Source organism: Cebus imitator, unplaced genomic scaffold (genome assembly GCF_001604975.1).
Source record: "Cebus imitator isolate Cc_AM_T3 unplaced genomic scaffold, Cebus_imitator-1.0 Scaffold314, whole genome shotgun sequence".
In the NCBI taxonomy this organism is placed as follows: Eukaryota; Metazoa; Chordata; class Mammalia; order Primates; family Cebidae; genus Cebus; species Cebus imitator.
In genome coordinates this window covers 2,625,462-2,650,338 of record NW_016107629.1, presented here as the reverse complement: position 1 = coordinate 2,650,338, position 24,877 = coordinate 2,625,462, and the positions used below count along the sequence as shown (strand labels likewise).

At 36.0% G+C, this 24,877-nt stretch overlaps 1 protein-coding gene across 5 annotated transcripts in view; it reads left to right on the top strand.

Annotated features, from left to right (window-relative positions):
* The window catches only part of VWA8 (von Willebrand factor A domain containing 8), a 386,591-nt gene that overhangs the window by 3,232 nt on the left and 358,482 nt on the right, over positions 1 to 24,877 (top strand). For 3 of the 5 annotated variants that reach the window (XM_037729667.1, XM_017503777.2, XM_017503779.2), the window contains exon 2: positions 5,155 to 5,232. The exons of 1 other annotated variant lie outside the window; for it this stretch is intronic. In XM_037729667.1, coding sequence (XP_037585595.1) covers positions 5,155 to 5,232 — 78 coding nt within the window. Of the gene's footprint in view, positions 1 to 5,154; positions 5,233 to 15,394; positions 15,566 to 24,877 lie in introns of those variants that run through there. One more of the 5 variants, XM_037729668.1, reaches the window with a different exon arrangement.

Below are 24,877 nucleotides of genomic sequence, written 5' to 3'. Positions count from 1 at the left end.
TGATCCACCCGCCTCGGCCTCCCACAGTGCTGGGATTACAGGCTTGAGCCACCGCGCCCGGCCCAAAATATTTTCTTTATGACTCTTGTATATGAAGTAAATTTGTTTATAGAAATACTCTAAAATATTTTAACATAGCAATCTGTTTATTGTAGAATAGTGATAAATACAAATTCCCTAAAACATAATCCTCCCACCCAAATTTATAATTATCAATTTTTTAGCATGAATCCTATCAGATTACACATACACGTATAAATTATTTATTTCCTTATTTTTGAGATGGAGTCTCACTCTGTCACCAAGGCTGGAGTGCAGTGGTGCGATCTCGGCTCACTGTAACCTCCACCTCCTGGGTTCAAGCAATTCTCCTGCCTCAGTCTCCCAAGTAGCTGAGACTACAGGTGTGTACCGCTGTATTAATCTGTTCTCACACTGTTATAAGGACATACAAGAGACTGGGTAATTTATGAAGAAAAAGAGGTTTCATGGATTCGCAGTTTCACATGGCTGGGAAGGCCTCACAATCGTTGTGGAAGGCGAAGGAGGAGAAAAGTCACGTCTTACATGGCGGCAGGCAAGAGAGCTTGTGTAGGGAAGCTCCCCTTTGTAAAACTATCAGAGCCTCATAAGACTTATTCACTACCACGAGAACAACACAGGAAAAACCTGCCCCCATGATTCAGTTACCTCCCACTGGGTCCCTCCCGTGACACATGGGGATTATGGGAGCTACAATTCAAGATGAGATTTGGGTGGGGACACAGGCAAACCATATCAGTCACTCCAGCTAATTTTTGTATTTTTGGTAGAATGAGCGTTCACCATGTTGGCCAGGCTGGTTTTGAACTCCTGACCTCTAGTGATCCTCCCACCTTTGCCTTTCAAAGTGCTGGGATTATAGGTGTGAGCCACTGTGCCTGGCTGACATGTATATTTATACAGATACATGTTTTTTTTTTAAAGAAATGGGACCATGTATGTTTTATAATTATCCATCCATTATTGAGAACATATTAACATGGTAATAGATCATTGTAGATGATTACTTAAAATAGGTATTAAGTTTATATGTTTGTCCATATAATTTATTTTACTGATCTCTCATTCTTGGACATTCATGATGTCTAAAATATATAAACAATGCAATAAACATCCATCTACATGAAGTTTTCTTATTTTAAGATTATATCCTTGGGTATAATATGATTAGATGGTAATAAGTTTGGGGAGGAGAAATATAGAACTGTGGCTTCAACTGAGAAATACAGTGTAAAGAGGAAAGAACTATACTATGGTTTTGGTCTAAGCTTTGTATTATTGGGTATTGAACCTTGGGGAAATTAACTACTTTGAACCTCCAGTAGGTTATTTTGACCCTGAGGATATTCTGATGCCATTGTGTATTCAAGAATTTAACAGTGAAGTCTCAGAACAATGGTAAGCTTATAAATCATTAGGCAAACCCACATTAGGGGTGTATAGACTAGTGTGGGAATTACTATTATATTTAGTTTTTTCTTGGGTCTAAGTTTAGTATATATAAAAATGATGACCAATAGTTCTTCAAGTGATTTCTCCCCCTCAGGGGACATTTGGCAATGCCTGGATATTTCTTTTTGGTTGTCAGAACCAGGAGGGAGGGATGCTACTGGCATCTAGTGGGTAGAGGCCAGTGATGCTGCTAAACATTCCATGACACATAGGAAAGCTCCTCACAACAAAAAATTGTCTGGCCCAAAATGTTCATAGTACCGCTGTTGAGAAAACCCTGCATGAAACCAATTTCTTTGTCAATGCTGCTGTTAAAAACTTTAGACTCACTATACTTAAAGAGTTTAAGCACAGAACAATTTGTGAATTGGGCAGTACTCAGAACCAGAATAAGCTCAGAGAGCTCCATTCTGCAACATGATCAGGCAGCATTTATGGATAGAAAATGGAAGCGAGGTACAGAAATGGCTTACTTGGCAATAACTCAATGTTTGCCTTACTTGAACATGGTTTCATCGGTTGGCAGCCTGTGGTTAACTGAAACTCAGCTGCTCAGATTGGCTAAGACTCATCTATTTGTTACCAAAGTATACTCCTAAGGTCTGGTTTCAGTTAATTTACGTACAAAGTTATGTTGCAGTTCATTGCATAAGGACTCCAAGTATGGAGGCATTCTTAGGCTGAATTTGGTTTAATTTAACAATTAGTCCCTTTTGGTCAGCCTCTCAATTTTGAGAGATTCACCAAAACTTTGGGCATTGTTGCCGTTCTCTGTCACCAACTTAATGGACTTTCTTGGTCTGGAATTCACAAGTCATGGTGTCACATCAGTTGAATAATTCTTTATGTTTTTGCTGTTCTGGTCAAAATGAGACCATTGAATGCTCAATGAATGCCTGCAAACAAACATTTAAGACTTGAGAGGACATATGGTGTACCAGAAGGTCTACTATGCACATTCTCAGGAGAAAAATAAAGACCGAAGTGTACTTCTTAACAGGAACCCCTATGAACTGAACCAATCAGAAATCAAACAAGGTTCAGGCACTATGGACAGTTCAATAGTATTTGATTCCAGTTCAGGTAAACCCACAGTTTACTTGAAAAAAGGCATACATTAGCTTCTTTTGCCTAAATTATGTTACCCATTGTCTTGTAAGTATTCTTATTCCCCTTTAGAGAGTATTTAAACTACCTCACTTAAATAAATCATTACAAATGGCTTGATTTATAATGCATGTTAGTAGATGGAATGTTCTCAAAGGAGAAAATCATTAGAGTTTAAAGACAATACTTAAGAAAATATTTAATTTAAAACTACAGGTATTCATTTGTCAAACATTTATTGAATACCTGGTAGATTTCAGGTACTGGGGATAAAATGATGATTAAAACATGCCCTGCACCACGAAAAAAAGAGTCTCATAGACTTAATAATACTTTTCATTTTTCTTATTTATCTGCTAGCAGGACTTTTAAAATATGAATTCCATTGAACACATATTTTTAGGTTGATAGCTAAAGTTTTCCTGGTAAGTATAAATAGTTGGAAAAGATGACATTTCCAGTGTGTTGTAAATATTGGCATTTAAAAGAAAAAAATATTACAAAATCTGAGTATATCTTTTAAGTGGAAATAGAATATCCTATCTCAATTTTGGGAGTGGATAAAAAACTCTTCTTTAATTGTTAGAAAATGTATATTCACTTATTTCCTTGAATTTGTATTTCCATTACAAAAGCATAAATCAGATCTTGTGCTAGCAGAAAGATGAATGGAGTCATCAATTTGTGCAAGAGGAAAAGTTAGGGAAGGTTCAATGAGGAGATAAAGATATTTCAGTAGTAGTTGGGTAGAGGGCAAGTGGTGTGAGAGAAAGATGTGGAAGGCCTTCTAGGTTAAGGAAATAAAGTGTTAGTCACTGAGATAGGAATATAAGAGGTGGAGCTGGTTAGAGGTGTGTTGTGTGGTTGGGCACATACAACAGACAATATGGAATTTTGTTTCTGTATGTTGAAGTTGAATTGTCTGTGGAATATCTAGGTAAAGTGTCCAATAGGCTATTGGCAGGCATGAAACTCAAGAGAGAGATCTAAGCCAAAACAGACATTAAAGAGTTAGTTGTATATGGTGTTTGGAGAGTACCCTTCATCAAAAAAAAAAAAAAAAAAAAAAAAAAAAAAGTTAGTTGTATGGATGTCAGACTTGGGCCACTGGTATCGATTAAATGACTCAGGAAAATGTAGTGTGGTAACAGAAGATGACCAAGAACATCAACGTTTAAGGCAGGGATCACAGATGCCTGGTCCATATGAATGTCATAACTTTTCCCTTTAATCTATAGCAGATGTGGCTCATTGATCACCACCCTGTTTTCCAATGAGTTCAATTGACTTTGTGATTTATTTTTTGGATTTTTTTTAGAAGACTGTTGCTTGATTTCCACATGTTTGGGGATTTTCCAGTTACTTTTTGTTACTGTTTTAATTCCACTGTGGTAAAAGAAAACAATCTGTATGATTTCCATCCTTTAATTTTCTTTTACTTTTTTTTTTTTTGAGACAGAGTTTCACTCTTGTTGCCCAGGCTTGAGTGCAACGGTGTGATCTCAGCTCACTGCAACCTCTGCCTTCTGGGTTCAAGAGATTCTACTGCCTCAGTGTCCTGAGTAGCTGGGATTACAGGTGCGCACCACCACATCCAGCTAATTTTTGTATTTTTAGTAGAGATGAGTTTTGCCGTACTGTTCAGGCTGGTCTCTAACTCCTGACCTTAAGTGATCCGCCCGCCTCGGCCTCCCAAAGTGCTAGGATTACAGGCATGAGCCACGGCATCTGGCCAATTCTTGGCATTTATGCTACTGGAGCTTTATTCCTTTTATGCACCTAGAAATATTGAAGTTTCAGGATGTGCAGCTGGATAATTTGAAGTTGCACGCAGTAAAAATAAGGGTGTACAAAGCTATGTGAAAAGTTTGAGGATGTGTGTTAAAGATAACACTCTATGGGTTGGGTGTGGAGGCTCAGGCCTGTAATCCCAGCAATTTAGGAGGCCAAGGCGGGCGGATCAGTTGAGATCAGGAGTTTGAGACCAGCCTGGCCAACATGGTGGAACCTCATTTCTACTAAAAATACAAAAATTAGCTGGATGTGGTGGCACATGCCTGTAATCCCAGTTACTCAGGAAGCTGAGGCAGAAGAGTCACTTGAACCCAGGAGGCAGAAGTTGCAGTGAGCTAAGATTGCCTCACTGCACTCCAGCCTGGGTGGCAGAGTGAGACACCATCTTCAAAAAAGAAAATATTTACTCTATGGATGCTTTGAATGATCTTAAACAAAATGCATTCTTCTGTATTGTTTTTGCCTATATTAATGTTGCTATTCATGAAATAGAGCTTGTTGATGTATTTTATTGTGCTTTTTGTTTGTTTGCTAACATAGCATTTAACGTGAATTTCACTGATGCCTGACTTCTCTTTTATTCCTACATACTTTGGATAGAAGTTTTAGAGCATAGTGCCTGACATATGGACAGCTGTGTAGTACATTTCTGTAACATCCCTCTCTGTAGGTCAGGACAAGCATTGTTGCCAAAGGCATGGTCTGTGGTTTTCTCATTTGTCTCTTATAATATTCTGTTTTTTAAAATTCTCTTTTTAGGTGATACAGTTAATATTGGAGATGTATCCTACAAGTTGAAAATTCCTAAGAATCCAGAACTTGTGCCACAGAACTACAGTAAGAAATATTTATTAATATATGAATGAATAACTTTTAACTTTTCATTATGGGAATTTTCAAAGTTACATAAATCTAGAGAGAATAGTATAAACTCAATGTTTTTATCATCCAGCTTCACACAGTTATCAGTATTATGCCAATCTTCTTTTAACAGAATTTTGTTCTAGAGTATTTAAAACTTATCTTGGATATCCTATCACTTCATCCATCAGTATTTCAGTAGAAACATTTATTTTTCTCAGATTCTACTGTTTCTTTTTTACCTGGAATAAGATTTATATATAATGCACAGATTTTAAGAATTTGTTTTGGTTGGTTTTGACAATTTTATAAACCTGTATAACCACCAAGATTACATTAATCATCCCAAATGTTCTCTTGTGTTCCTACCCTTTTACCCTGCCCTGTAAATCATTGTTCTGGTTTTCTTTTTTTTTTTTTTTTTTTTTTTTTTGGTTGATTTTTTTTTTTTTTTTTTTAGCTATATATAAATGAATCACATGGTATGGTTATATGTGTGTGTGATTATTTTTTTTCTCATGAAGATCATTAATTTGAGGTTCATGTATGTTGCTGTACCTATCAGTTTGTTTTTAGTTTGTGAATAGTGTTCCATTGTATAAACATAGCAGTTTGTTTATACTTTCTCGCATTGATAGACATTTGAATGGCTTTCATTTTAAGCCTGTTGTGAACATTCCTGTACAATTCTTGTAGTTACCAGTTTTTACTTCTCTTGAGTAAAAAACTAGGAGTTGAATTGATATGTCATACTGTAGATGACTATTTAACTTTTTAACACGCTGCCAAACAATTCTCCAAAGCAGTTGTAGCATTTTACCTTTGACTGACAGTGATGTTCTACATCCTTGTCAATGCGGGTATTTCTAGTCTTTTAAATCGTAGTCTACTAGGTGTGAAAAAGTAACTCATCATGGTTTTTGGTTTATAACAGCTTTATTGAGATATAATTCATATACCATAAAATTCACCTTTATATATTGTACAAATCATTAGTTTTAGTATATTCAGAATTGTGCAACCATACTATTATCTAACATTTTCATCGCCCCATGAAGAAACTTTATACTTATTAATATTCATTCCCCATTTTCTTTCTTCTCTCTCCTAGCCTTTAGCAACCATGAATATACTTTCTGTTTTTATAGATTTGTCTATTTTGGACATTTTATAAAATTGGGATCATATAATATGTAGCCAGTATATCTAGCTTGTCTTACTTAGCATAATGTTTTCAAGGTTTATTGATGCTGTAGTTCATTGCCTTTTATGGCTAAATTACATTCCATTGTATGGATATTCCACATTTTACTTATCCTTTCATCAGCTGATGGACATTTGGATTGTTTCCACTTTGGGACTGTTGTGAATGCCACTCCAAACATCCATATGCAAATTTTTGTATGGACATGTTTTCAACTTTCTTGGGTTGAAAGAATGTTTTTTACCTAGAAGAGAAATTGCTAGGTCATTTGGTAACTCTATGTTTAACGTTTCGAGAAATTACCAATTTTTTCTTTTTTTTTTTTTTTGAGACAAGGTCTCACCCTGTGGCCCAGGCTGAAGTACAGTGGTGTGATGTCAGCTCACTGCAGCCTCCCCCTCCCAGGTTCAAGCGCTTCTCCCACCTCAGCCTCTCCGGTAGCTGGGATTACAGGTACAGGCTACTATGCCCAGCTAATTTTTCTATTTTTTTGTAGAGATGGAGTGTCAGTGTGTTGATTAGGCTGGTCTCAAACTCCTGACCTCAGGTGATCTGCCCACCTCAGCCTCCCAAAGTGCTGGGTTTACAGGCATGAGCCACTGCACTTGGCCACCAAAATGGCTTTCAAATCACCTATACCATGTTACATTTTAACTAGCAATGTGTGAGGATTCTGATTTTTCCATATCCTCACTAACAATTATTATTGTTTGTCTTTTTTATTACAGCCATTGTCAGACATGTAAAGTGACATCTCACTGTGGTTGTTTTGTGTTTCCCTAGTAACTTAAAATCATTATTTGAGCAAAATAATGTCGCTTCTTTTCTCAAAATTCTTTAAATGATTTTTTAGTATCTTGGGAACAAAGGTCAATCTTTAGCTATTAATTTCTTCATCTAGTCTTAGTCTCATCTCATGTCACTGTCCTATTCTTTGTTCCAGTCATTGGTCATGATATAGAATAGCTTTTTGTTCACTCTTCAGATACTCTTCCACTAGACTATGTGCTTTGTTAAAGAAAAAAATAAATCAATGATATGTGTTAAAACTGGGTAAAGAAGACTTTATTCAGGACTGTCACTGAGTCTTGCAGTGGGATAGAGAGATTGGGCTCAACTCCAAATGCAGCATAGGCAAGTGGTAACTTATAGCCAACAAACAGTGTGGGAGTTGGTAGATAGAAAATTATTAAGAGGAAATGTCAGGGTTAAGGGAGATTCTAGCTAAGCCAACCTAACAAGATTCTTGCTGACAATAGGCTGGGGTGATCAGACATCATCTGGGGCATGGTGGAAGATAAGAATTCTGATTAGGTATTGAGGGTAATTAGATAAGGAGGATGGGTGAGTTCTGGATAAATTGTTTTAATGGTGTTCTTTTGCTAAAATGGGGTTCTATAAGGAAGTACACAGGTATGCCTAGGAAAACGTTTAGAAACCCAACTAAAATTTGGTTAAGAAGAGAATCTTTGTCAGCTTCTTGAGGCAGAATCTCACTTACATCTAACACAAAGTTCTGTTGACTCTACCTTCTAAATGCCTCTTCGATCTGTCCTTTCCACTCTGGTCCACTTTTTTTTCACTACTTTTTTTTTTCTCTCGAATTATTTTGTTAGTGGTCATCCTAGGGATTATAATTAACACTTTAACCTACCACAATCTTGTTCAGATTAATGCTAACTCAGTTTCAATAATATCTAAACTATTCCAATGAAGTTCTGTTCCCTCCCACCTCCTTTGTGCTATTGTTATACAAATTATATCTTCATACATTAAAAGTTCATCAGCACAGTTTTATAATTATTGCTTTATGAAGTTTTAAAAATCATGTAGAAGAAAAGAGTTACCAACAAAAATACGTTTATATTATCTTTATTATTTATCTATGTAGTTCCCTTTACTGATAATCTTTTTTTCTTCATGTGGATTTGAATTACTGTCTAGGGTGCTTTCATTTCAGCTTAAAGGAAGGATTCCCTTTAGTAAGTATCTTCTATGTGGCAGGTCTGCTAGTGGTGAATTATCACATTTTTAAAAATTTGGAAATGTCTTCATTTCTCCTTTGTATTTTGATGGATAAATTTACTGGAAATAGAATTCTTGGTTGACATTTTTTTTTGTCAGCACTTTGAATATGTCTTCTTACTGTTTGAGGACTTCCTACTTTTTTTTTTTTTTTTTTTTTTTGAGATGGAGTTTTGTGCCTGTTGCCCAGGCTGGAGTGCAATGGTGCGATCTTGGCTCATTGCAACCTCCGTGTCTCGGGTTCAAGCAATTCTCCTGCCTCAGCCTCCTGAGTAGCTGGGACTACAGGTGCATGTCACCATGCCTGGCTTTTTTTTTTTTAATGTATTTTGAGTAGAAATGGAGTTTCACCATGTTGGCCAGGCTGGTCTATAACTTCTGACCTCAGGTGATCCACCCACTTTGGCTTCCCAAAGTGCTGGGATAACAGGCATGAGCCACCATGCCTGGCCAGACTTCCTACTTTTTGAAAAGAAGTTAGTTACCGATCTTAGCAAAGATCCTTTCTATATGATGAGTCAGTTTTTCTCTGCTATCAAGATTCTCTCTTCAGCTTTTAATAGTTTGACTGTGGATGTGTCTAAGTGCAGATTTCTTTGAGTTTATCCTGTTTTGAGCTTGTAGAGCTTCTTGGATGGGATGTGCAAATTGATTTTTTTCATCAAAGTTGGCAAGATTTGGCTATTATTTTTTCATTATTTATTTCTTCCCTTTTCTCTCTCTTCTTCTAGGAATCCCATTATAATTGATAGATTTGATGGTTCCCTATAAGTCTGTGAGACTCAGTTCATTTTTCTTTATTCTTTCTGTTCCTTAGATTGGATCATCTCAACTGACCTACCTTCAAGTTTGTTGATTCTTTCCTCTGTCTGCTAACATCTATTGTTAAGCCCCTCTGGTTAATTTTATCAGAGTTTTCAATTTCAGAACTTTTATTTGGATCTGTTTTATGATTCCTCTTTGTTGGTACTCTCTGTTTCATAAGACATTGTAGTCAGTCATACTTTACTTCTTTAGACATGGTTTCTTTTAATTCCTTGAATGTATTTGTAATAGTTGATTTAAAGTGTTTTTCTACTTAATCAAATGTCTAGCTTACTCAGAGATAGTTTTTATTGATTTCTCCTTTCTGTATATATGAGCCATACTCTCCTATTTCTTTATTTCTTATAATTTTGTTGTTATTGAAAGTGGACATTTTAAATAATATAATCTCTCCTTTCCAGGCTTTGTGGTTGCTCCTTGTGTTGCTGCTTTTTGTTAGCGATGTTCCTAGTCTATTTCTTTAAATCTGTATTATTTGTCTTGCCTTGTTGCCTTAGTGGTCCGCTAATGATTGGACAGATGTGTCTTTAATGCCTTGAATCAGTAAGTCTCTGGGCTTTTGCTGAGAGTATCTATTTGCAAGTTGGGCATGATTTCAGTGCTTCACAGGTAGCTTACAATTGTGTCTCAATCTTTTCTTTCTGCTTACGTGGACCCTCAAGATTAGCTGAAGGTGAGATATTAGGCCCTTCTCAGGATTTTCCTGGATATACGCATGGCCTTCCAGATTCCTAAGCATACATGGAAGCTTTTTAAAGCCTTCTACGAACATCTCATTTTCAGTTTTTATTTTTGTTTTTAAAGTTGTTTGGTTGTTCTCTTAGCTCCTACTGGTTTTGCTGCCTCAGGCAGCTGTGATGTTAAACAATTGTTGTTGATTTTTTTGGACAAATGCCCCGGGTTAGTGCTGTTTGTATAAAGTAGCTCTGAGTACATCAAATAAAGACAAATTCTAAAAATGGAGCATTTCAGGGAGCTGCCAGACAGGTCAGGTGGGGATAATTTTCTGGGGATGAGGCTTTTGAGGAGCATCAGTGTAGCTCTGTTCACTTCAGTGACTTCCAGGCTGCTGGTTTTCACAGTGATTATAGGCAGTTGGTTGTAAAACAATTGGGCTCACACCTGTAATTCTAGCACTTTGGAAGGCTAAGGTGGGATGATTACTTGAGGCCAGGAGTTCAAGACCAATTGGGCAACATAGTAAGACCCTAAGACCCTGTTTCTACAAAAAATAAAAATAAAAAATATTGTTTTTTATTGTGATCAAGGCTGCAGTGAGCCATGATTGTGCCACTGCACACCTCCTGCCTGAGCAACAGAGTGAGACTCTCTCTCAGAAAAAGAAAAAAGAAAAACAAAGATAATCACAGAGCTGGGGACATGGGTATGGGGTTAGGGCAAATTAACCCCTTTTCTTAGGTAAATGCACATCAGATTGTTGAAAACTTTGATTTCCAGAATTCTGAAGAAGTTGAGTTTGACAATTTATGCCATTGTTATTGTTTTTTTTAAATGAAGGAATGAAATTTCAGAGGTCCTTTCTCTGTTCCAGTCGTGCCTGTCCTCTCATTGTGGTTTATTATTGTTATTTTGAGACAGAGTCTTGCTCTGTCACCCAGGCTGGAGTGCAGTGGTGCAGTCTCAGCTCACTGCAGCCTCTGCCTCCCAGGTTCAAGCGATTCTCCTACCTCAGACTCCTGAGTAGCTGGGATTACAGGTACATACCACATTGCCCAGCTAATTTTTGTATTCTTTTAGTAGAGGCAGGGTTTCACCATGTTGGCCAGGCTGGTCTTGGACTCCTAACCTCAGGTGATCTGCCTGCCTCAGCCTCCCAAAGTTCTGGGATTGTAGGCATGAGCCATTGTGCCCAGCCTCACTGTGGTTTAAGTTTGCATTTCTCTGATGAACAGTGATGTTCAAGATATTTTTTTGTGCTTATCGCCCATTTGTATACCTACTTTTGTGAAGTATCTGTTAAGGTCATTTGCCCACTAAAAAAATTTGAGTCGTCTGCATTTTTATTATTGAGTTGTAAAAGTTTTTTTATATATTATGGATTCAAGTACTTTGTCATATAAGTATTATGAATACTTTTTCTCAGTCTATTTGCTTAGTCATTTTCTCATTGCTATCTTTTGTTTGGCAGAAAGTTTTATTACACATAATTTATTGATTATTTTTTAAAGTGAGTGCTTATTGTGTTAGAAATCTTGGCCTACACCGAGATTGTGAAGACATTCTATGTTTTTTCCTACAAATTTTATAGTTCTGCTTTATTTTAAAAGGATAAATCTATTACATTTCAGCTTCTAACTTCATTGGCACAATTTTTTCATAATATAGCCTTTATTAGTTAAATATCTGAGAATCTGTAGTGACCAGTGATATCTGTAGAGTCTATAGTGATAATTCTCCATTTTATTCCTGATACTGGAAATTTGTATTTGTATTTTTCCTTTTCTTTTTAATTAATCTTACTACGGGTTTATCAATGCTAATAACTTTTCAAAGAAACAGCTTTAACTATTGATTTTTTTCTGTTGCTTGTCCATTTGTTATTTCATTGATTTCCAAGCTTTAATATTTCCTTATTTTTATTTATTTTAGTTCCTCTTCTAATGCCAGCTTCACAAACTATGGCAAACCAGGGACGGCCTCTCTTTGCTGTATAGCTGCCAGATTTTTGGAATGCTGGGGAATTCTCTTTGCTATTCAGTCTTGTATTCTGCTTGCTGCAACTCAGCTGTCTCTTGTGTTCTTGTCCTGCCCTCAGCCTCCTGAGGCCACTTCAGTGAAGGCCGAGAGTGCCTCGAGGGATTTATCTCAGCTATCATGACCCAGTACCATCCTTAAGGAACTGCTGTCTTGCACTGGATAAAGACCTGGAGTGTCTAGGAGGAATCTCTGTCACCTCTTCTCTCCTACCACTGGCCTTTTAGAGGGCTGTTGCCTTGCACTAGGGAAAGGTCCAGCATGCTTTGGGAAGAGTATGTTTCAGCTCCTGCCCTGTATTTGGTCTGTAGTGTACATCCCTGTGTACTTGTAAGGGCTGGTGGGAAAGAGTAGGTGGGTGGATGCAGGTTTTCTCTGTGGCTGGGACCTCTCAGTACATTATGTCTGCCCATGTGTGGTCATTATAAATTTGCTGAAAGTTCAGTTTGTTTCTCCTGACACATCTATGGGAGATTGTTTTTCTGCCTGCCATTCTACTAGGGATGAAAGTTAGCTGTGGGTCTATTCTTTCCTTGAAAATGCTCAGTCTTTTCTAGAATTTAGTTCATGTTCTTTGTTTTAAGAAACTGTGATTTTTATAGATTAACTGGTTTATTCTGGTTGTTAGGTTGAAAATAAAATTCTCTTGCAATTCATTTCATCTTAACTAGAAGTGGGAGTTGGGAATATTTATTTTTAATATTCATTACTTAATGGTTATGCCTAAGTGTATTATTTTAATAGGTTTTCTTTTCCAGAGGTAAGACAAATGACATAAATTCTTTAACAAGTTGTTATACTTGTCTGGAGAAAAATTAACAAAATTTATGTATAATACCTTACATGCCATGGACACATGATAATTGGGGGAAAAAGGACACTTTTTCTGATTTCTGGATCTTTTCTTATTATGAGTATAGCTAATGTTTTACAATAAACTTCAAAGGCAAGGGATAATATCCAATCTTGACAGACAATAGGAAAACTTTTATGTAATTTGAGCTTGGTAGGAAAATGATCGGTGGGGATGGAAATTATGTTTAAAATTTTTGCTGTGCTACTTTTTAGCAGTGCCAATTTCTGCAGGTTATTTCACTGCTCTGTTTCCTTTACTATATAGCGGTGCTTGTTTCAACTTCACAGATATATCATAAGGATTAAATCAAATAGCATATGTGAAATGTGTAGGATACTGCCTGGTGCTTAGTGCTCAATAAATGTGGTTGTCCACACAACCATTCTTCCAGGTTCCTGATTCTTGTTCCTTTTCATTTTCCATTATTCCATGCCTGTGGCACTTGAGTATGGGGATTACTAAGGGATGCTATGATTATGCTTAAGAGATATGCTAAAAATATTTTAGTCTTCATTTAATCTTATTCTTAATAAATGAATTCACTATACATTTCATCTAAATTTGATTTTTAATTGGCCCTCAGGTTGTTTGCAGGATTACAAATGGCTGTAGGCTTTTCAAATAAGCTTCAATTTCCTTCAAAGATCAAATGAACTGTGTTTGCAGTGTAGCAAGAATGTTGGCATTTTTAATCTCACCTAGACATGAAGCATTGTCATTGCCTGATAGCATTCAACAGAGAATAGCATTAGCCATTCCCTTTTTTTAGCTTCTAAGGTGCTGTATTATATCTGGGGTCAGCTGAAATACTTGTTATAGTCACAAATGCTTAATTATATTGGGAATCTTCTTAAGTGAGAGAATTCACAAGAATATCTATATTAGTTTTAGGGATTTAATGGATTGTAGCAATAATATATACCTTAAAAGCAAAGACTTTGAGTGAATATATTTTAGTATTTTATAAATGACTGAGGGACAATACAGTAGCTGGTTGAGAGCAAGGAACCAAAAAACCTACAAAAATCAACATATTTTCTTGTTTACATACTTTTATTATAGTTTTCATTCATCCTTTATGTAATGAAAACTTTTTGTTTGTTTTTTGTTATTAGTAGCTTGCTCTTTGAAATTTACCTTCTGAAGAGTTAATATTGAAAGCAGTTGGTTAGCCTGTAGACCCAATTTGCATTTTCTATTCTTGCTATTCATTCATCATTATTCCTACCATAGTCACAGTATAAGTATTCCTCATCTGTTATCTTTTGTACTTCAAGATGGTGATAGTACCACATGTTTTACCCAGTAGTAAATTGGTACATTGTTTCTAGTCTTATTATAAGCAACTGGGTCCATTTGTAAGAAAAAGTCTGCTAAGGGTTTGGTGAACTTGAAATAGGAGAAGTGACTTAGCTACATCAGCCAAAATCTTAAGTAGCCACATATGCATTATGTGGTTGCTGCATATTGATTAGACAGATAAATTGTCCCACATAATACAACATATTTTTGTGCATTCATTTACTGTATTATGTCAAATATTGTATTTGTTGAACTTTTTCTTCCTCTCTCAGGGACTGTTTCCAAAATAAATAAATTATAGTTCTTTGGCTTCACTGTTGCTGTTACTTGATTTATTAGAGTTTATGGCTTTGGATTTTGAGAGAATTTTGATGGACTTTTTTTCTGTTTTGGAGTTTAAAAAATAAAATACTTCGGCAATGGTGTTTTGTTGAAGTTTGATACCCTATTACTTTTTTTTCTTCCTGTATTTGTGCTTTGATTTACCTAATTCTAAAAAGATTTTTGCTTTTTAGATATTTAATATTTTCAGGTGAAACATAAGTGATAGACTTTGTTGAAAAAAGAAATCAGCAATTATTATCCTCTCTGAAACTTTCATTTCATAGCCAGGAAAGTAGGACCACAAGAACGAGGTCAGAAGACTGATTAATTAGTAGCAAAGCCCAGATTTCCTGACTTCAGTTTGGTTTTCCTTTTATAGTCGGCCACAATGTCTCTAGCTATTTACTAGCTACTCTTGATTTTCTTGAGAATAAGTACTGGAATGAGAAGAATAGTGTGAAATGAAATGAGTGAAAACTCTTTTGAAATTTTAAAGTATGAAAGATTATTGAGAAATACTGAATTACTTGAGGCATGATAGTGCTATTTTATTTCTGTCTTGATGAAATATATTGTTTAGGGCACTAAGAATCACTATTATAGTAATGAAGAAATATTAATAAAAATCACAATGTTAAAATATGAACCCTGATACTTATATTTAACATTTAATAGAATGATAGAAATCCTGCTAAGTGGCTGATTCTTAAGACTAGAAATATTCTTAGGTGGAAATCTAAACTTCAGTGCAAAACTACACAAAAGCAGTATTATCTCATCAAAGTAAAATTTCTTAGTTCATTTACCACCTGAGAGAAGAAATATTATAGACTTATAGACTACAGTCAGCTGTCAACTTCTCTTTTGAACTGCTTCTGTCTTCACAGCATTGGGCACAGGAGGACATCTTTCCCACCGCAGCATCTAGCGCCTGGGACGTCATAGGCATGAGAGTTGGATTACTCTTCAGTTTTTTTTTTTTATGATCTAGGTCTTGTTACCTCCTGCCTTCACTGTTATAACTTCCATTTATCATCTTACTTCCAAGTCTCTCACCTGTAAGTGTTGAAGTGGATAAATGCTTTTTTACTTTTCTGTGTGAAAACGGAATCTTAAGGCTTAGATGAATTTGGCAGTTTTCAAAAAGGGATTCTTTCATGCTTTTGTGCTTGAAGTGAAACTGTATTGTATCAAAAATGGTATTTCTTCCAGGATTTGCTTCATGAGGTGGTGCTCCAGCATAGCAGGTTTTCAATAGATAACTTTCAACCTGACCTCAGAGTTATATTTCTGCTTGCTTACATAATCTTGTTGCAGCTGGTAGACCAATTACACATGAGGTCATTTAAGGTTTACTGGACACACTGGACTCTTATCCAAGCAATTAGGGCCTACAAAGATTTCTGTAAGAATTACAACATTGTGCTTTAAAATGGTGAGTTTTGACATAAAATTCATAGGAGGAGAGATTTTTTTCCTTTAGTTTGTAAATAATTTTGAAGTTTGAAAAATTCATCAGTGTCATAAATGATAGCATAGAAAAACTGATTTTTGTGTAAATATAGATAATATAGAACAATCATTGCAGCTATTTGTTAATTTTAATGAATTAGTGGCAAAAATTACACAAACCTTCACTGGGAAAGTGTTACCTAAGAGTCCCTTACTTAATAGAGTTAGAGCTTAGAAAAAATTCAAAGATGCAAGACTGCCACTACTTAAGATCTGCCTTATCCCAGCACTTTGGGAGGCCGAGGCAGATGGATCATGAGGTCAAGAGGTTGAGAGCATCCTGACCAACTTGGTGAAACCCCATCTGTTCTAAAAAAAATACAAAAAATTGGCTGAGCGTGGTGGTGCTCGCCTGTAGTCCCAGCTACTTGGGAGGCTGAGGCAGGAGAATTGCTTTAGCCAGGGAGGCGGAGGTTGCAGTGAGCCAAGATTGCGCCACTGCGTTCCAAACTGGCGCCTGGCGACAGAGCAAGACGGTCTCAAAAAAAAAAAAAAAAGATCTGCCTTATTTTCAGTAGTTGCACTAATTGCCTCTCATTATATAAGAATTTACTTTGAGAAAAGGATTACCTTGGAGATTTCTTTAGATATATTTTTGAGAATAGAGTCCTTAAAAAGAAGAGTCTTATCAACTTTTAAAGCCCTTGAACGTGTTTTCAAGCATTCTGTAGAGTCTATACAGCAATCTTTATCCTGTGCCTACTTTTTCTTTTATCTTCTTTTTCCCAGGCACCACATTCAAGAAGGAGTCAATATTTTTTATGCATTTTATTACCTTTTTTTGTTTCTGTTTCTGTTTTTAGGGACCAAGTCTCACCTTGTCATCCAGGCTGGAGTGCAGTAGCGATCTCGGCTCACTGCAACCTCTGCCTCCCAGGTTCAAGTGATTCTCCTGCCTCAGCCTCCCAAGTAGCTGGGATTACAGGTGTGTGCTACCATGCCTGGCAAATTTTTGTATATTTAGTAGAGTCGGGGTTTCACCATGTTGGTCAAGCTGGTCTCAAACTCCTGACCTCAGATGATCCACCTACCTCGTCGTCCCAAAGAGCTGGGATTATGGGCATGAGTCACCATGCCTGGCTGCATTTTATTACTTTTTATTTTCTGCTTAATTTTTCTTGTTGCTTTCTGCAACTTTCATTGCAGATATACAACTTTAAAAATTATTTTTTTAATGGACAAAAATTGTATATACAGTTCTGTGTTGCTTAATGACAGGGTTGTCTTCTGAGAAATGCATCAGTAAGTGATTTCGTTGATCACTATAACATCATGGTGTGTACTTCCACAAACCTAGATGTATAGCCCAGGGGTCCAGTGCTGGTCTCTGGCATGTTAGGAACAAGGCTGCACAACAGGAGCTGAGGAGCAGGTAAGCGAGCAAAGCTTCATCTTTGCTTGCATTACCACCTGAGATCCACCTCCTGTCAGATCAGTGGTGACATTAGATTCTTTAATATATTTTATTGCACTTTAGGTTCTGGAGTACATGTGCAGAACATGCAGGATTGTTGCATAGGTACCTACATGGCAGTGTGGTTTGCTGCCTCCATCCCCCTGTCATCTATATCTGGCATTTCTCCCCATGTTATCCCTCCCCAAGTCCCTACCCCCCACTGTCCCTCCCCTAGTCCCCCCTCAACAGAACCCAGTGTGTGATGTTCCCCTCCCTGTGTTCATGTGTTCTCATTGTTCAACACCTGCCTATGAGTGAGAACATATGGTGTTTGATTTTCTGTTCTTGTGTCAGTTTGCTGAGAATGATGGTTTCCAGGTTCATCCATGTCCCTACAAAGGACATGAACTCATCCTTTTTTATGGCTGCATAGTATTCCCTGGTATATATGTGCCACATTTTCCTTGTCCAGCCTGTCATCGGTGGGCATTTGGGTTGGTTCCAGGTCTTTGCTATTGTAAAAAATGCCACAATGAACATACGTGTGCATGTGTCTTTATCACAGAATGATTTATAATCCTTTGGATATATACCCAGTAATGGGATTGCTGGGTCAAATGGTATTTCTATTTCTAGGTCCTTGAGGAATTGCCACACTGTCTTCCACAATGGTTGAACTAATTTACACTCCCACCAACAGTGCAAAGTGTTCCTATTTCTCCATATCTTCTCCAGCATCTGTGTCTCCAGATTTTTTAATGATTGCCATTCTAACTGACGTGAGATGGTATCTCAATGTGGTTTTGATTTGCATTTCTCCATGACCAGTGACGACGAGCATTTTTTCATGTTTGTTGGCCTCATACAGGTCTTGTTTTGAAAAGTGTCTATTCGTGTCCTTCGCCCACTTTTGAATGCATTTGTTTGTTTTTTTTCTTGTAAATCTGTTTTAGTTCTTTGTAGATTCTGGATATCAGCCCTTTGTCAGATGGGTAGCTTGCAAAAATTTTTTCCCATTCTGTTGGTTGCCAGTTCATTCTAATGATTGTTTCTTTTGCTTTACAGAACCTCTGGAGTTTAATTAGGTCCCATTTGCCTATTTTGGCTTTTATTGCCATTACTTTTGGTGTTTCAGTCATGAAGTCTTTGCCTATGCCTATGTCCTGAATGGTTTTGCCTAGGTTTTCTTCTAGGGTTTTTATGGTGTTAGGTCTTATGTTTAAGTCTTAATCCATCTGGAGTTAATTTTAGTGTAAGGTGTCAGGAAGGGGTTCAGTTTCTGCTTTCTGCAAATGGCTAACAGTTTTCCCAACACCAATTATTAAAAAGGGAATCTTTCCCCATTACTTGTTTTTGTCAGGTTTGTCAAAGATCAGATGGTTGTAGGTGTGTGGCATTGCCTCCGAGGCCTCTGTTCTGTTCCATTGGTCTATATCTTTGTTTTGGTACCAGTACCGTGCTGTTTTGATTACTGTGGCCTTGTAGTATAGTTTGAAGTCAGGCAGCATGATGCCTCCAGCTTTGTTCTTTTTGCTTAGAATTGTCTTGGCTATATGGGCTCTCTTTTGGTTCCATATGAAATTTAAAGTAGTTTTTTCCTGTTTTGCGAAGAGGGTCTTAGGTAGCTTGATGGGGATAGCGCTGAATCTATAAATTACTTTGGGCAGTATGACCGTTTTCACAATATTGATTCTTCCTAACCATGAGCATGGAATGTTTTTCCATCTGTTTGTGTCCTCTCTTATGACAGTAGATTCTTATAGGAGGATAAACCCTACTGGGAACTGTGCATGCAGTGGATCTAGGTTGGGAGCTCCTTATGAGAATCTAATGGCTGATGATCTGTCACTGTCTCCCATCACCCCCAGATGGGACTGTCTAGTTGGAAGCAAACAAGCTCAAGGCTCCCACTAATTCTACATTATAGTGACTTGTATAATTATTTAATTATGTATTACAGTGTAATAAGAGAAATAAAGTGCACAATAAATATAATGCATTTGAGTCATCCTGAATCCATCCCCCTCCCCCGAGTCTATGGAAAAATGATCTTCCCTGGTGCCAAAACGGGGACTCCTGGTATAGCCTATTAAACACCTAGGCATATAATATAGCCTATTGTTCCCAGGGTAAAACCTATACAGCATGTTACTGTACTGAATACTGTAGACAATTGTAACACAGTTGTTACACAATGGTAGGTGTTTGTGTATGGAAACATAGAAAAGGTAATGCATTAACTACAGTGTTACAGCACTAGGACATCATTAGATGATAGGAATTTTTCAATTACAGTATAATCTTATGGGACCATCATCTAATATGCAGTCCATCATTGTGTGGAATGTCATTATGCAGTGCATGACTGTATTTATGGTATATAACACGTTTTGATATATGTATATGTTATGGAATGGCTAAATCAATCTAATTAACATATCTATTATCTCACATACTTATCTTTTTTCATGGCGAGAACATTTAAAGTCTATTCTCTTAGCTATTTTCAAGTATACAATACATTGTTAATAACTATAGTTAGCATATTGTACAATAGATCTTCTGAAGTTACAATAGATCGGAAATTTTGTATCCTTTAACCAACATCTCCCAATGCCCTCTACTGCCAGCTGCATCTCTGCCAGGTTTTGGTGTCAGGCTGATGTTGGTCTCATAAAATGAGTTAGGGAGGATTCCCTCTTTTCTGTATTATTTGGAATAGTTTCAGAAGGAATGGTACCAGGACCTCTTTGTACCTCTGGTAGAATTCAGCCATGAACCTGCCTGGTCCTGGACTCTTTTTAGTTGGTAGGCTATTAATTGCTGCCTTAATTTCAGACCTTGTTATTGTTCTTTTCAGGGATTCGACTTCTTCCTGGTTTAGTCTTGAGAGGGTATAAGTATCTAGGAATTTATCAATTTCTTTTAGATTTTCTGTTTTATTTGTATAGAGGTGTTTATAGTATTCTCAGATGATAATTTGTTGTATTTCTAAGGGATTGGTGGTGATATTGCCTTTATCATTTTTTATTGTATCTATTTTATTCTTCTCTGTTTTCTTCTTTATTAGTCTGGCTAATGGTCTATCTATTTTATTGATCTTTTCAAAAAACCAGCTCCTGGATTAATTGGTTTTTTTGAAGGTTTTTTTATGTCTCTATCTCTTTCATTTCTGCTCTGATCTTAGTTATTTCTTGTCTTCTGCTGAATTTTGAATTTGTTTGTTCTTGCTTCTCTAGTTCTATTAATTTTGACATTAGGGTGTTGATTTTAGATCTTTCTTGCTTTCTCTTTTGGGCATTTAGTGCTATAAATTTCCCTCTAGACACTGCTTTAAATGTGTCCCGGAGATTCTGGTACATTGTGTCTTCATTCTCACTGGTTTCAAAGAACATCTTTATTTCTGACTTCATTTCATTATTTATGCAGTAGTTATTCAGGAACAGGTTGTTCAGTTTCCATGTAGTTGTATGGTTTTGGGTGAGTTTCTTAATCCTGAGTTCTAATTTGATTGCACTGTGGTCTGAGAGATTGTTTGTTATAATTTCCATTCTTTTGCATTTGCTGAGGAGTGTTTTACTTCAAATTTTGCAGTTAATTTTAGAATAGGTATGATGTGGTGCTGAAAATAATGTATATTCTGTTGATTTGGGGTGGAGGATTCTGTACATGTCTATCAGGTCCACTTGGTCTAGAGCTGAGTTCAAGTCTTGGATATCCTTGTTAATTTTCTGTTTCGTTGATCTGTCTAATATTGACTGTGGGGTGTTAAAGTCTCCCGCTATTGTTGTGTGGGAGTCTAAGTCTCTTTGTAGGTCATTAAGAACTTGCTTTATGAATTTGGGTGCTCCTGCATTGGGTGCATACATATTTAGGATAGTTAGCTCTTCTTGTTGCATTGATCCTTTTACCATTATGTAACGCCCTTCTTTGTCTCTTTTGATCTTTGATGGTTTAAAGTCTGTTTTATCAGACAGTAGGATTGCAACCCCTGCTTTTTTTTGCTTGGTAAATCTTCCTCCGTCCCTTTATTTTGAGCCTATGTGTGACTTTGCCCATGAGATGGGCCTTCTGAATATAGCACACCAATGATTCTTGACTCTTTATCCAATTCGCCAGTCTGTGTCTTTTAATTGGGGCATTTAGCCCATTTACATTTAAGGTTAATATTGTTATGTGTGAATTTGATCCTGCCATTATGATGCTAGCTGATCATTTTTCCCACTAGTTGATGCAGTTTCTTCCTAGAGTTGATGGTTCTTTACAATTTCGTATGTTTTTGCAGTGGCTGGTACTGGTTGTTCCTTTCCATGTTTAGTGCTTCCTTCAGGAGCTCTTGTAAGGTAGGCCTGGTGGTGACAAAATCTCCCAGCAGTTACTTGTCTGTAATGGATTTTATTTCTTTTTCACTTAAGAAGCATGTATTAAATTTGTAATTCTTAAAATAGCTAATGAAAACCTCATGTTTAAAATGCAACTTTTATTAAAATAAAGAATACATCTATTATAAGTTCTAACTGCTTTTTCTATGACCTGACCTATAAGAATAAGTTTATGCTTTATGTTTAAGAAATTTGGATTCATTTTATAGGACCTGAAAATTCTTTGTTCTTTTGAAATGTGCTCATAACCAAAGGTCATTCCTTGGTTTTATTTTATGTTTGTGGTTGTCATTGTCATGAATATGACTAGCTACACTAAGGCTAACAAAGACGCCTTCAGCAAATTATAATTTAGCAATGCCTAATACATAAACACTCTAGGAGGCTGAGTTGCAAGTTGAATTTTGGATATTAAATTGTGATCTATTGACCAGTCACACATATCCTGAGGTATGTCACCCATCATATTGCTCCTCTCTCTGTGTGTCAGTTCTTTACTTCTAGTATGGCTGTTATCACTTTGCAGTATGGTTTTTCAAAACATAAGAAGTATAACGTTTTGTTTCTACTATAAATATAAAACAATCAACACAAAAAACTTGGAAGACATTGAGAAACACAAAAGATAAAACCAAAATTGTCCATAAGCTTAAATATAGACACTGTTAACATTTCAGTATATGTAATTCTAATTTTCAAAAACTGTATTATTAGGTATAATTGACATGCAATAAACTGCACATATTTAGAATGTATAATTTGGTAAGTTTTTACATATGCATATAACCAGAAAACATCACTATAATCAGAATACTGATCAAGTAAGTTTATCTCCCCAAAAAGCTTACTTGTGCCTCTTTATAATGTTTCCTGGTTCCTCCATTGCCTAGAAATCATTAATTTGCTTTGTAGATTTATTTGGATTTTCTAGAATTTTATATAAATGGGGTCATATAACATACATACTTTTTTTGTCTTTTATCACGTAGCATAATTATTTTGAGATATTTTCATGTGCATGTCTCAATAGTTTTTTTTTCTTTTCAGTAGTATTCCATTGTATGGATATATTATAATTTGTTTCTATATCCACCTGTTGGTAGACTTTTGGGTTGTTATAGGCTCTTAGAAATAAAGCTGCTCTCAGCATTCATGTACAAGTATTTTTTTTTTTTTTCCATGTGCAAGTCTTTGTATGAACATAGGCTTTCTATGTTCTTGTGTAAATACCTAGGAGTAGAATGGCTATATCACATGGTAGATTTTTAACTTTTTAAGAAACTGCTATTCTGTTTTCCACAAAGGTTATATAATTTTACTTCCTAGCAGCAGTGTATCAGAGTTCCAGTTCCTCCACATTCTTGCCAGCTCTTGGTGTGGTCAGACTTTTGAATTTCAATCATTGAAATAGATATGTAATGGTATTTCAGTGATTTTAAAATGTGTTTCCTGTGACTAAAGATATTAGGCATCTATTTGTGTGTTTATTTATTATCTTTATATCTTTGGTAAAGTATCTGCTCAAATCTTTGCCTACATTTTGGGTGGAGGGGTGTGTGTGTGTGTGTGTGTGTGTGTGTGTGTGTGTGTGTGTGTATGCGTGCGCGTGTTGTTTGAGTTGCTTTTTCTTTATATATTCTGGATATAAGAACTTTATCAGATGTAAGGTTTGCAAATATTTTATTCTAGTCCATGGCTTTTCTTTTTGTTATCTTAAGAGTGTTCTCTGAAGAGCAGGAGTTTTAAATTTTAATGAAGTCCTACTTATCAAGTTTTTACTTTTATGGATTGTGCTTTGGTGTCACCTAAGAAATCCTAAAAAATCTTTATCTAACTGAGGTTCACAAAGACTTTTTTCTTGTTTTTTTTTTTTTTCCCTCTAGATGTTTTTGTAGTTGTGGAATTTTTTTTTTCCCCTCTAGATGCTTTCGTAGTTGTGGATTTTATATTTGTGTCCATCATCTTTTTTTGAGTTAATTTTTGTATATGGCATAAGGTATGGGTCAAAATTTATTTTTTGTGTGTGGATATCCAGTAGTTCCAGCTCCATTTGCTGACAAGACTATCCTTTCTTCACTGAATTGCCTTTGAAGTTATGTCAGAAGTCTGATGTCTATGTATATTGTGAGTCTGTTTCTAGACTCTGTTCTGTTCCATTGATCTATTTCTCTCACTTCACATCAGCACCTTACTGTTTTGACTGCTGTAGCTTTACAATTAGCCTTGAAATCAGATAATGTTAGTTCTCCATCTTTGTTCTTTCACAAAGTTGTTTTGGTTATTCTAGGTTTTTTTGCATCTATACGCGATTTTGTAATCAACTCATCAATTTATGAAACAACAACAAAAAAACCTGCTGGGATTTTTAATGGGGATTGCATTAAATCTGTAGATCATTTTGGAGATAATTGATATCTTAATATTATTGAAACTTCCAACTCATGAACAAGATTTTTCTCTATTTAGATCTTTAATTTCTCTCAGCAGTATTGTATAGTTTTCAGTGTATAGGAATTGCATATATTTTGTCAGCCTTATCCTTTGAGTATTTCATACTTTTTGATGTTTTTGTAAATGGTATTGTCTTTTTAACTTAAACATAGAAGTGCAATTGATTTTTGTATATTGATTTTAAATCTTGAAGCCTTGCTAAACTGACTTATCTGTTCTAGAGCTTGGTTTTGTAGATTGCATCACATTTTTTATATAAACAATCATGTCTATAAATAAAGACAGCTCTACTTTTTCCTTTTCAATCTAGATGCTTCTGATCTCTTTTATGTGTTTACCTTATTGCGCTTCCTATAATCTCTTTAATATGTAATTTATTATGTAAAACATTAAAATATGTTGAATAAAATTTATGATAGAGAACATCTTATTCCAGATGTTGGGGGAAAGGATTTAGTCTTTCATTTTTAAAGTAGGTTAGGTAAAAGTTTTTCATAGATGTTCTTTATCAAGTTAAGGAAGGTTTCTTCTTTTCATAGTTTGCATAGAGTTTTTAATCTGGAAGAGACGTTGGATATCGTCAAGTGCTTTTTCCATGTCCTTTGGTATGATCTTGTGTTTTTTTTTCC